The following is a 14,207-nucleotide window of genomic DNA, read 5'->3' as shown; positions in this document are numbered from 1 at the left end:
TGTGTCTCTTGGGTGCTGTTTATTTTCTAATGACACAAGTAACATGTTCATTATAAAAAAAATTTAAATGTGAAGAAAATAAAAAGTTTAAAAATTTAGTAATATTTGCCAGGCCAGTGTGGCTCAGTGGTTGAGCATTGGCCCATGAACCAGGAGGTCAGGGTTCGATTCCCGGTCAGCGCATATGCCAGGGTTTTGGGCTCAATCCACAGTCAGGGCGGGGTGCAGGAGGCAACCGACTGATGTTTCTTTCTCATCAATATTTTTCTCTCTTCCTGTCCCTGACCCTCTCTCTGAAATCAATAAAAATGTATATTTTAAAATTTAGTAAACTTATTAAACTCTTCCAAACAAAGAAGTGCGCTAAATTATAAGGGCCTAATAATCCTATCTCCCAGATACCTTCTTATCATGGGGGAAGACCCATGTACAAACTGTTCTAAAGGTACACAGTGAAAAGGGAAAGATGCATCCTCGCCTGTCAGCATTCTCCCCTAGGGTAACTACTATTAATAGAGGAATAGATGTACTGCTTATTGGTGCGTATCAGCATACATATGTATATCTTTCTATCTATAATAATAAAAGCATAATATGCTAATTAGAATGGACAGCTGAACGACCTTCCGGACGTCCTCCCGGACGACCTTCTGGACGAAGCCAGGGCAGTGGGGGCTGAGCACCTTGCATGAATTTCGTGCATCAGGCCTCCAGTTAAGTTACAAAACAAATGATAATACCATGCCCATTATTATATGTATTGTTCTTTTAACTAAAGATATCTCAGGTATAGGTCCATTTCAGCTGACTTCCTATTTAACGTCTATGTAGTACTCCATTTTGGTCTGTATTATAATGTTACTTGACCAATCCCCTAGTGATGGATATTTAATTTGTATTTTTGCTATGTCAGTACTGCCATGAACATTCATATATGTTTGTGTAACATGTAATATTGTGTAACAATGTGTAATATCCATCCATACATACAGACATATAAACATACTTCTGCAGGAATACCCATGGTAAATTTTGTAAGTAAAAGGGACAATTCCATTGCTTGAAATTTACAATTTTGAAATACATGGCCAGTTTCTGTGAGGTCTCTCCCTGTGAGCTGTTTGGGGCGTTCTCACAGGTTCAGGGCAGCCAGAGCATTCACATGGTGGCTGATGGCTTCAAGAGCAAGAACTCCAACTGCCTCGGCAGACACAGCATCATCTTTCCTGAGACAGCCTCAAAGTTATACACCGTCACTCTCCCGCAGAATTTTGCCTGGATTTCAGGGGAGGCACACAGACCCCACCTTTTGATGGGCAGAGTCAAACTATGCTGAAATTATCACAGGGGATTGGAGACAGTGTTCTGGCTACAATTGAAAAAACAATCTTTCCCATGCTCCAAAAAGTTTGCATAAATGTATACTTTTATTGAGCGTGATTAGAACACCATTTCCCCACGCCCTTTGCAAATGGTATTGGTGAAAGGTGGCTACCTCATTACTGGTTTGATTTACATTTTTAGTAACATTGAACAGATTTTTATATCTTTATTGGCCCCTTATATTTCTTTTCCTGGTATCTGGCTATTTATACACTTTTCTCTTGGATAGTGTTCTATTAATTTTAGGAGCTCTTTGTAAGTGAAGAAAAGTACCCTTTCCTCATTGTGTGTTATAACTATAATTTTTTTATATTGCTCTTTCTCTTTGACTTTATGTTCTTGCCATGGTGAAATTTATAGCTTGTTTATAGTCATATTAATAAATATTTTCTATTATGCTTCCTGGGTTTTCTATCTTCCTTACGCCAATATTATTTTTTTTTAAATTTCCAAGGTGTTTTTTTTTCTGATTTTGTTCACCTTACTTTATAATCTACTCTATATAATGTTATATGGGCCATACACTATTGAAAACATCCTAGTTTCCTGACAACAACTCCCTTGGTCAATATATACTTCTTCTATTTTTTTAATTCTCATCTGAGCATATTTTTCCCACTGATTTCTAGGAAGAGTGGGAGGTAGGGAAGAGGGGAAGGGGAGAGAGAAAGAGAGAGAGAAAGGGGGGGGGAGAGAGAGAAACATTGATTGGTTGCCTCCTGCATGCACACTACCGGGGGTGAGGAACTTGCACCTGAGGTACATGCCCTTGACCAGGAATCAAACTCAGGACCCTTTGGTCCACAGGCCAACACTCTAACCACTGAGCTAACCAGCCATGGCTATACTATTTTTAATGTACTATTGGGTTCCAGTTGCTAATATTTTTCCACGGATAGGATACTAGTATTTCTCCAGTGCCAGAATTCTCCCAAACTTCTCATTTCTTGTGACTATATCTTATTCAACAAAACTTAGAGTTTTTCTTTTATTTCTAATTATTTCCTACATATATTACTTCATTTCCAAGTTTGTATAATTCTGGTTTATGCTGTTTTATATAACTTAAATACTAGTATTTTTAGACCCCTTTGTTAAATACTATGTTAACATTTTGGTCTATTTTGTGTGTCACTGTATTCCTGGTATATTTTCATTATCTGTAGAGGTATTGTTCTGCTCCTTATTCTTCTTTTTCTAAAAATAACTTTATATGAGACTCAATCTTACTACCATTTTGTTTTGACTGAATAGGAGCTTCTTTTTCCTGATGAGCTCACAGTGGTCCCGGGACGTTTCTAACGCCCCAGAGCTCCCTCTTCTGTTGCTTTTGGGAAGTGTTCAAACACAGGGACACTGCTTTCTGAGTGGCCCACCCCCACACTAGTCTGATCTTCTCTTTCCTCGGCCCTATTCTTGCTGTCCTGCTCAAGTTGGACTTCACTTCTGGCAGTTTCTCCTCAGCGAAAGGTTCTTTCCTCTGTACCTTCTTTGTTTGAAAATTACTCAAGTCCTAGACTGTTTCAGTGCCTTTCAGAATTTATGAGGCCCTCACATTCACCTGCTATTGTACTGGGCCAGCCCCCTCCCAGTTTCAGCTGCTATATTCTGATTGGCCTGGATGGCCTTCCAGTAAACATTCTTGGCTATTTGGGGTTCTCAGGTCCATTGCTTTCCCCTGCTTTCTCCCACATGGACGGTGCTACCAGGTACGTCTCATGGCAATTGGTGGGTTGTCTTTACCTGCTTGCCTTTGTGGCTTATGTCACCCCGTTGTATGTTACAGGGGGCTTTGGTTTCTATCTATTTGCAGTGTCTGGTTTTCTGTGGGGACTGAGGGAAATTAAAAACTGCCACCATGGCCGCCATCTTAGAATCTTGTCCCAATATATTAGGATTGTGTGCTACATTTTTCACCTCTTTTTTGTGTGTGACTTAAACAAAGAGGGGTTTGTTTTTCTCACTAAAGGAGAAATCCAAACTGTTGTTCAAAGGTACACTTTCAACTCTTAGTACTCGTCGCCCATTTGAATGAATGACACTGATATCTTTCCCACTCCCCCAGTTGAGAAGAAAGATAAATTTCTTCTTTTGTATCCCAATCAGGAGACATTGTATCAGCACTCTTCAAGCACAAGCAGGTTTTAAGAAATACCTCATACATCACCAATGGATGGTCATTCCTGGGGAGAGCTGATCCCATACAACCAATGAAGAGGAAGGAATAGGAATGGAGGGCTATTCAGGAGATGATGCTGAGCACATTGTAAAGATGAGAAGATAGGACATCTATTGATGATGGGAAGCCTGGAGCTCAGGGTTGCTCCAGGTTTATAAACCCACACTGACCCACATACTCCAGCCTCCACTGCACTTTGGTACAAATAGAAGTAATGTCCCTCTATATTTAACCATATTGAAATTATCGCAACCAATAAAACCGATGCAGCTATCTGTAATATAATGGCAAATTTGACCCTGCATTTGAATCTGGGTGGTCAGGAAATGAGAGAATTCACATAAATGAATTCATCTTTCTCTACCATGAGCTCCCTGGTCTAAAATATTGATAAATCCCCTAAACTGTTCTGTTTGTACTTATTCTCTTTTCCCTCTATTACTTATTGGTTCCTGTAGAGAGAATATTTCCCCATCTCCCAAACCAAATCAAATTCACTCACCTAATGCCTTTGTATGGCTTCCACTGGTCTTAGGATACAGAAAAACTTAACATGGCCTCACAATCCCTTTGCTAACTGGCTCCCACCTCCCCTCTGGACTCATCTTACCTGTCTCTGACTTGAAGGTTAATCACAGTGGCCTTCAGTCCTGTCCTTTGCCCTTATCATGCATTCTCTGACCACAGGGCCTTTGCACAGGCAGTCCATCTACCTTCCTTCTAATTTTAGCTCCAGTGTCACTACCTCAGGTCAGTCTTCTCTGACCACTCCTACTACATCATGTTCCCATATTATAGGAATCTACACAACCACAAACCTCTTTTCTACAACACTTGTCACCATTGCATATTACATTTGTGCATTTCTTTAATACTCTTTTCTCTAATTAATTGCATGATCTGTGAGAGCGAGGATTACAGTCTGCAGCAGTTCATGCTATAGTTTCTTGCACGCAGTGGGGTTTGAATTCATGTTGAAAAATAATGCAAGCTTTTCTGAAAACTGAAAATTAGCACCTTATTTCATAATTATTATTATAATTTTATGTTTGTATTAAAATATTTAAAAATATATCATGTCTCCCTGATTATATAAGCATGATATATCATTGTAATTAGATTTAAAAATTATACCTCTTATGAAAATTAGTTACTACAGTCTAACAAAAAAAGTGGTCTCAGGAATAATGAGATAGGACCATTTACAGATGGCCAACAAGCATATGAAATAATGCTCGACATTACTAACCCTCAGAGAAATGCAAATCAAAAGCGCAATGAGATATCACCTCACACCTGTCAGAATCACTATGAACAGTAAATGAAGAGGCCAGGGGATTGTCAAGGGTGTGGGGGGGGAAGGACACATATGTAATACCCTTTGTAATACTTTAAGCAATAAAAATAAATAATAAATAAATGAACAAACTATAAGAGTTGGTGAGATTTTGGAGAAGGGGAACCCTTGTACACTGTTGGTATGATTGTAAAGATGAGAAGATAGGACATCTATTGATGATGGGAAGCCTGGAGCTCAGGGTTGCTCCAGGTTTATAAATCAGCCACTATGGAAAACAGTATGGAGATTCCTTGAAAATTTAAAAAATGGAACTACCATATGACCCAGCAATTCCACTTCTGGGTATTAATTTAAAAAAATCTAAAACACCAATTCAAAAATCCCTCCCCTATTTTATTGCAGCATTATTTACAATAGCCCAAACTTGGAAATAATCCAAGTGACCTTACATATTCGAGTGAATGAGAAGAATTACTCAGCCATGAAAACAAATGAAATCTTGCCATTTGTGACAATATGGGTGGATTCAGATAGAAGGCATTATATTAAGTGAAGTAAGTCAGACAGAAAAAGACAAACACCATATAATTTCACTTATATGTAGAATCTAAAAAACAGAATCAATAAACAAATGTCTAATCACTATATTATACACCTGAAACTACCATAATATTGTATGTCAACTGTAATTGAAACAATCTCAAGGAAAAATGTAAATGACAAAAGAAAACAGAAAGGAGAACTGAAATTGGGAATTTCCTGTGAACTAGAAAGATGGCCTTATAAATAGGCCCTACTCCTGGAGAGAAGGCATTCGCACTGCAAGCCCCGAAGCCTTTGCCTCGGACAGCACTGCTCCCCTTGCCATCATGACCAACAGGTGCACCCTCCAGCTCACCGTCCTGCTGTGTCTCACCGGGGCCGCGCTCTCCGTGAACTACGGCAAGCTCCGCTTCAAGCTGAGAAGCAGCAATTCAGCCTGCCAGACGCTCCTGTGGCAGTTGATTACAAGCCCTCAGCATTGCCTGGACGACAGGATGGACTTCCAGATCCCCAGACAGGTTGAACAACCACAGCAGTTCCAGAAGGAGGAAGCCATGGTGGTCATGTACGAGATGCTCCAGCAGATCCACACCATTTTCAGAAGAAGTTTCTCCAACGCTGGCTGGAATGAGACCATTGTTGAGAAACTTCTGGAGGAGCTCGATGACCAGATGGACTGCCTGGAGACAGCCCTGGAGGAAATCAAGCAGGAGGGAAAGTTCCCCTGGGAAAACAGGACCGCGCTGCGTCTGAAGACCTATTACTTAGGCATCCTCCAGTACCTGAAGGCCAAGTTCTACGGCAGATGTGCCTGGACAGTAGTCCAAGTGGAAATCTTCAGGAACGTTTCCTTCCTTAATGGACTTATAGGTGCCCTCCAGGACTGAAGGTCTCCCTGCCTGCACCTCTGGGAAGGAACTACACTGACTGTGACTGCGGGCATTTCAGCCAGTCACTCTGGAACTCCTCACAGCTAATGCACTGCCTTTGAAGGGACAGCTGAAGACTTGTAAATGTTAAATTATATATTAAGTTATTGTTTTAATTTATTTATTCTTTTACCTTGGAAAATAAATTTTTTTTTGAAACAAAGTCAACATGGCAGTTTGTATTTCAACTTGATTTCTAGAACCACCCACGTTAAAAATGACAGGGCACCTGTTAGCTGTTCTTTCTGAAATCTGCCTGCAGATAGTGCTGGCCCCCATCTTCAAGGAATTTAAAACTCAAGGAAGCCACAGGTAAGAGACAATAAGGGGGACTGTATCTTAGTTGGGAACAAACGTGGCTTGAGCCTCTATAGAACGTAAATGGGAGAGGCAGGCAGGTGGGACCAAACCGGGGTCCCTACTGCTGCTCTGCAACCCGGCTCTGGCCCTCTAGTGTTCGAATTGGACTGGCTCTCGGGTTCACCATAGGGATATCTCAGCTCAGTGTTCACCCCTAGACTCATCCCTGTTATCCGGGGATGCCCTGCTCACCACCCCAGCCCTGCAGGATTTAAACATATCTATGTGCCTCCCACCAAGCCCACAGGCGAGAAGTCCCAGGCACTTCTGTAACACTATTAAGTAGCAGTTCCTTACTCTTCTGTGGGTTTCTTAAGGGAGTTGTGGTCTCTATCTGTTCCCAGGGCACAGAACCACAGAGAGGAAAAGCTCTGCTTTATATTCCGGCCATCTGGCTAGGTCCCCTGGCCCCCTTTTTATAAAAGAGAAGCATGTCTGTTCCTGGTCTCCCCTGCCTTGTTTAAACAGAATTTCAGGAAAATTCTACCTGATTTTCCTGCTGCTCTGCATCTCTGGATGCACATACTCCATGGAGCCACTCCCAGGCACCCCCCCCCCCACCCCGCACCCCCTGGCCCAGTGTTTCAGGCCAAGTGAAACAACAGGGTGCCTGGGGGAAAGGGAACTCAGCTGGGGTGGAGAGGGCTCGGACTTTTCCCAGGGCGCACACTGGGAACACCAAGTTTTCCTGGGGGCTCTTTGGCACCGGGCCAGCGTGGCTGGGTTTCTGGTTTGTGCTGAACCCGTTGGGTCCTTGCACTGTTTGTTCCTGGTACGAGCAGTTGCCATCCAGGTGGTGTGCTGAGCTCTCTGCATGCCATTGGGTTGAGTCCTCTTCGCAGGCACCCCTCAGGCAGCACAATTACATTATGGCTATTTACAGCTCGGGAAACTAAGTCTCAGAGAGGTTTAGTAACTGCCCAAGGTCGCAGAGCTAGTGAGTGCAGGTCTAAAAAGGTTCAAAGGGAAGAATCACATGGGACTGTGTTTGTATCTAGGCACGTTCTCCTAGAGCAGACAGAAGTCCGAGTTCCCTTTACAAGAGTCTGTGAGACTGTCAGTCGCAGTTTTCGAGGCACTAAGAATTGTGCAGACAGTGAACTCGGGGCTCCCCCTTCTGACTTCAGGTGGTAACACGCGGGCTGTGGAACCCCAAAGTGCCATCCTGGTGGGCCTGCTGCCATAATCCCCAGCCAGCCAAGGTCCCTTAACCCTTCCCTTCCCCTCCAACCCCTCATACTTTATGACCTCACACTGTGCTCCCTTTTGCTTGGGAGTCAAAGCCAGGACTAGCGCATGGAAATGCAAGGGGACAGGCAGAGGCTAGAACAAGAGGTGCTAATGAAGTGTCTCTGCCATGGGCTTCTACTGCCCACCGCCTGCTCTGGGCCAAGCAGCTGAACTGGCCCAGAAACCGAGAGGCTGGGGCAGCCCTGGAAAGGCCTGCTCTGCATGTGTGCGGAGCCCCGATGGACACAGGAGAGACTCTAGATAACTGTGCCACAGCTGAGCATGTCGACCCATCCGGAATACCAGGAGTATGTTCTTCACCCGTAGGGGATAAGTGTAGGTGTGTGTGTATTTGCACATGCTAAACGGAGAGCTGCTTATGAAGATGTAATTGATTAAATGATTCTGAAACCAGCATGTCTTGCAAGGAGAGCACTCATTGCTTAGAAAAATATCGCATGTTGTAGGCATAGCCACACAAAAGCCAGTACAACACCAAGGGCTTGTTTTTGTGTGTGTTTCTGAGGAGGAGAAAGGGAGAGAGAAACTCAGCAGGTGGCCTAGAGTGGAATGCTCCGTGGGAAAGGACAGCAGCCATCCTGGTCGAGTTTTCTATGTGATGCAACTGAGATCTACCCAGCACAGAAGGCAGGGCCCCTCACTGGGAGACAGACAGACAGACAGACAGACAGAGAGAGCCAGCAGTAGGCAATGGAGTTGGAAAGTGGATGGCACCCAGAGTCAGACCTTGGCAATTGCAGGCATTGTCTCTAAATCTGTTGTACCAATGCTTATTGGGCCTAAAAATCTAACTAGTTTATAAATGTATTCTTTTGTTTTCATGTAAACTGTTACTTTCAAGCATCAGTTTAATTGTCTAAAGTCTCCTAGAACAGTTAGTTTAAAAATATCAAACTCTGGGATTGGACTAGAATTGCCAACGCAGAAGCATACTCTCTCCTACTTTAGTGGGACCAAGTTAATCACTTAATTGGTTAATTGACCTGATGGGGAGCACCCCAGAGACTTGTTCATATCAAATACGTACCACCAAATCAACAAATTCTGCTTCGGTTGGCATTCTGTTTCAAAATTCCTGCTTTGCTTTATTATTTTTTAAAAATATATATTTTATTGATTTTTTGCAGAGAGGAAGGGAGAGGGATAAAGAGTTAGAAACATCGATGAGAGAGAAACATCGATCAGCTGCCTCCTGCACACCCCCTACTGAGGATGTGCCTGCAACCCAGGTACATGCCCTTGACCGGCATCGAACCCGGGACCCTTCAGTCTGAAGGCCGACGCTCTATCCACTGAGCCAAACCGGTTAGGGCCCTGCTTTGTTTTATAATTCCCTGAGTAGGGTAGATGTAGGAAACCCAAAATGCATTATTTGAACTATATCCTCAATAATTAACTTAGGAACAAGAAAAAATAGAGCTCACTTCAGAAGATCCTCTTTAGAAAATGAAAAGACATGTCATAGACTGGGAGAAATATTTGCAAAGCACATATCTCACAAAGGACTTACGTCAATACATAAAGAACTCTCAAAACTCAATAATGACAAAACAACCCAATGAAAGGTGGACAAAAGATCTGAACACACACCTCACCAATGAAGATACACAGATGGCTAATAGGACAGGAGAATATGATCACCATTATTAGTCATTAAGGAAATTCAAGTTAAAACCACAGTGAGATATCACTACAGGCATATTAGGATGGCTAAAGTTAAAAAGACTGTCCATATCAGGCATTGGCAAGGATGTGAAGCAACTGAAACTTTGATACAGTTGGAAATAAAACATGCTACAACCACTTTGGAAAACTCTTGCAATTTCTTAAAAAGCTAAACTACGCCTTCTATGTGACCCGGCCACTTGGTTATTTACCCAAAAGAGAGAGAAAAAGTAAAGCAGATTCTCATGCACAGACTTGTATATGAGTCTTTGTAGGAACTTGATTTGTTATATCCCCAAGTTGGAAACAACTCAAATGTCCACCACAGAATAATTAAAGAAATTGCCATACATTTATGTAATGAAATATTATTCGGTAATAAAAAGAAATGAATCCCCGATACACACAATGACGTGGATGAGTCTTGAAATAATTATGCTGAATATAAGCAAACAGATAAAAAAAAGTGTACATTCTGTATTGTACCATTTACATAAAATTCTAGAAAGAAAAACTAGACTATAATGACAGAAAGCAGATCAGTGGTTACCTGGGATTAGGGACAGTGGTAGTGAGGAATGAGTTGGAGAGAGAAATTATAAAGAGACGCAAGGCCACTTTTGACAGACTATGAATATGCTCACTATCTTGATTGTGCTGATGGTTTCAGATGTGTACACATATGTCAAAACTTATTAAAGTGTTAACTTTAAGTATGTGCAGTTTACTGTATGCCAATTATACTTCATTAAAACTCTATATCCAGCTATCTTTCTATCTCTCTTTATCTATCTCTCTATCTACCTATACGTAAAATGAAATCAAAGTATCTTATGTTCAGAATCAACATATGTCCTAAGATCTATAATAATAAAAGCATAATATGCTAATGAGACCAGGCAGTGAAACGACCTTCCGGACGTCCTTCCGAATGACCTTCCGGACCAAGCCAGGCCTGCGAGGGCTGAGCCCCTTGCACGAATTTTGTGTACCAGGCCTCTAGTTTCTTTATAAAATTCCAAGATAAAATTAAATCAATAGACCCTTAGGAAGAAAAAAATTATCTTACGGTTGAAGTTAATCATTGTCAGCAGTTGGATTGTTAGAGGTTTTGATCACATTTGCAATAGTTTTTCATATTGTAAAAGGTTGGCCAAGAAATTGATCAGCATTGTCACGTGCTAAAACTATGAAAAAAGCCCAGAGCACTTTATACATTGCACACTGGTACTAGCTGCATTTCAAATGGTAGGATACAAAGCCCAGTGCACAAGGGAACTATTTTTTATTTTTTATATTGTAGTAAAATATATGTAACAGCAAATTCAACATTTTAACCATTTTTAAGTGTACAGTTGTGTGGAATTAAGTACATTGCATATTTGTACAACCATCACCACCATACATCTCCAGAATATCTTTATCTTCCCCAACTGAGGTTTCACACACATTTCTCCCTCCAACCCCTGGAAACCACCACTCCACTTTCTGTCTCTATGTATTTAACCATTCTATGTACCTCACATAAGTGAAATCATGCAGTATTTGTCCCTTTATGACTGGCTTATTTCACTTACCATAATTTCATCAAGTGTCATCCATGTTGTAGCATGTGTAAAAATGTCCTCCTTTTTTCTTAGGCTGAATAATATTCCATTGTATATGTATATTACATTTTATCCATTGATGGACATTTGAGTTGCTTCCATATTTTGGCTATTGTAAATAATGCTGCTTTGGCTATAGGTGTAAGAATACCTGTTTGAGTTCCAGATCTCACTTCTTTTAGGTCTACATCCAGAAGTGAAATGTCAGGATCCTATGATAATTCTACATTAAAATTTTGAGGAATCATCAAAGCAACTATTTTAAGCCATATCTTCATAGTACAAATATTTGTGATCGTAGCATAATGCAAACACAACAGCTACATTTCTTAAGGACATACGTACGTTCTGCAAGGGACTCTGCTAAGTGTGTTATAATTATACTAGAGGCCCAATGCATGAAATTCAGCACCTGTGGCTCCTGGCTTCATCTGGAAGGTCATCTGGACGGTTGTCCTGCTGTTCAGCCATATGGTCTAAGTAGCATATTATGCTTTTGTTATTATAGATACCATGTTATTTAATCTTCCTGAGAACCCTGGGATTAAAGTATTACTATCTCCTTTCTATACATAATAAAAGTGAGCCTCAGTAAAGTCAAGTATACTTCCATTGCCAAGCCTACAGTTGGTAAAGAGCAGAGCACACTCTCAGCTACCTGTAGGCATCGGCCAGCTCCCAAGTGTTACTTCCATCCACCTGCAGGCACGGATACAGTGACTGAGAGAGGGAGCGAGAGGCTCTTCCTGAGCACCTTCGGCAGGAGGGACTCTCCTCACCCGAGCACTTCGTTTCCCTTCCACCCCCATTTGGAACAGGACTGCCCCCCGCCCCCCCGCCCCCGGTTTCTCTACAGAGATTAGGAAATTCCCATCTGCTCTCTTGCCAGGCTCCACAAAGAATATTTTCTCTCGAGGGTTTTAGAAGCAACTGCCTGGACCATGACTCACCGTTCTCCCTGGCCAGGCTGCATTTCCTCCTCCCGACCACTGTGCTCTTATCCCCACCGAGGTCCGCGTGCAGTTTCCTTTTCAAGTTGGCCCCAGCTGCTTTTGTTCTCTCCTAGGAATGTTCTCTCCTAGGAACCAAAGGGCCTGCATTTTTAAATAATTAACACAAACAGTTTTTTATCTTTCCCAATCACTTTTAAATTTCTTGGCTCCATTTCTTTTTTCTTCCTTTCTTTTTTTTTTTTTTTGTAAAAATCCAGAGGTAAAACAAATAGTTTTCAGAACCAGAAGTGACTTACTACTCCCAAATGCACAAGTTAGAAACCTGTGAACTTAAAGGTTCAAATATTAAAAAAATAAAGTTTGCTATTTTTCTTAAAAAAATAAAGACGTGGAGTTATACAAACCTGAGAGCTAATGTGGGTTCTGCCATTTTTTAAGTGTCTGATCTTAGGCAAGTTATATAAATTGAAGATAATCATACCTCAAATTCTTGAAGAATAAATGGACTATATGCTGTGGTCCAGCACAGGACCTTGCCTATGGTGATACCCAATACTCAATTTAGTTTAAAGTGAATAAACATTTTATGCTTTTATTATTATAGACATCATATTATTTAATCTTCCTGAGAACCCTGGGATTAAAGTATTACTATCTCCTTTCTACACATAATAAAAATGAGGCTCAGTAAAGTTAGGTGTGCTTCCAGGGCACCCTTTCCAAAATCTCATACAAAAAGCAAATGTTACAAAGAAGGACCTGGCAATTCTGAAGAAATACAAAATGCTAATTTGAAAAGACATGCACACCCATCTATTCACTGCAAAATTATTTACAACTAGAGGCCCGGTACATAAAATTCATGCACAGGTAGGGTCCCTTGGCCTGGATGGTGATCAGGGCCGATCTGTGGGGCGACTGGTAGGGTGATCAGGAACCCCCCCTCCTCGCACCTGCCTTGGCCTGGCGCCACCTGCTCACCTGCTCCACCATCCCGCTGTGGTTTCACTCTCATCAGGGCCCATCAGGGCTGGCAGCGCCTCCACTGCTGCCCGCTGCCAGCACCATGTTACCGGCACCCGCCATGTTCCATGCCGCCCCTCGTGGTCAGCACACGTCTAACTCCTGGTCGGTTGAACTCCTGCCCGTGGGGGAAAATTTTCATATTAGCCTTTTATTATATAGGGTAGTCTGTTGTTCTCCTGTTATGCATCTGAACTGTGCTCTGCTGTTTCCATATTACACTGGGCCTCTGCTGCTGCTGTGGGAGTGGATGCCTGACCCAGGCTGGGCTGCTGAGAGCGCTGGCATCTCAGGGCCACAGTGACTGCTCAGAGGAGATAAGTGACTCATAAGAGGCCATGAGCATAACAAGCAGAACTTGGCTGGAATGCTGCGGGGAGAGGGAGGGTTCTGTCTGTGGTGCAGGTGTCTTGGTCCAGGGTGAGACTGGAGCCAGGGCAGCCATAGCCGGCTGCACAGCTTATGTTCTGAACCTGGTAAGCTGAGCCTGACATGCTCCACATTGGAAGAAATGTTTAAAAATAAAGCCAACTCAAAGGACAACAGAAAGGAAAGATAGACAAACACACATTCTTGCCCTGGCCAATGTGGCTTATTTGGTAGGAGCGCTGTTCCATAAACTGAAAGGTTACAGGTTTAAGGTCAGGGCATGTACTTATGTTGTAGATTTGATTCCTGGGGCATGTGCCAGAGGCAATCAATCAATGGTTGTCTCTCTCTCACTCCCCCTTTCTCTCTCTCCCTTTCTCTTTTTCTTTCTTTCCTTTTATTTTTTAAATATATTTTATTGATTTTGCACAGAGAGGAAGGGAAAGGGATAGAGTCAGAAACATCGATGAGAGAGAAACATCAATCAGCTGCTTCCTGCACACTCCCTACTGGGGATGTGCCCGAAACCAACATATATGCCCTTGACCGGAATTGAACCTGCAACCCTTCAGTCAGCAGGCCAGCGCTCTATCCACTGAGCCAAACCGGTTAGGGCACCCTTTCTCTTTTTCTAAAATCAATAAG

The 14,207-nt window shown here is 42.2% G+C and overlaps 1 protein-coding gene across 1 annotated transcript; it reads left to right on the top strand.

Annotated features, from left to right (window-relative positions):
* The first annotated feature begins 5,549 nt into the window (after positions 1-5,549).
* On the top strand, positions 5,550-6,292 carry IFNB1 (interferon, beta 1, fibroblast). Its single transcript, XM_006764946.2, has one exon. The coding sequence runs from the start codon at positions 5,732-5,734 to the stop codon at positions 6,290-6,292; it is 561 nt and encodes a 186-aa protein (XP_006765009.1). The 5' UTR covers positions 5,550-5,731.
* The last annotated feature ends 7,915 nt before the right edge of the window (positions 6,293-14,207 follow it).

The sequence above is a fragment of the Myotis davidii genome, unplaced genomic scaffold (genome assembly GCF_000327345.1).
Source record: "Myotis davidii unplaced genomic scaffold, ASM32734v1 scaffold197, whole genome shotgun sequence".
In the NCBI taxonomy this organism is placed as follows: Eukaryota; Metazoa; Chordata; class Mammalia; order Chiroptera; family Vespertilionidae; genus Myotis; species Myotis davidii.
Note: the sequence above shows the minus strand (reverse complement) of the source record. Positions and strands in the feature narration are given on the sequence as shown.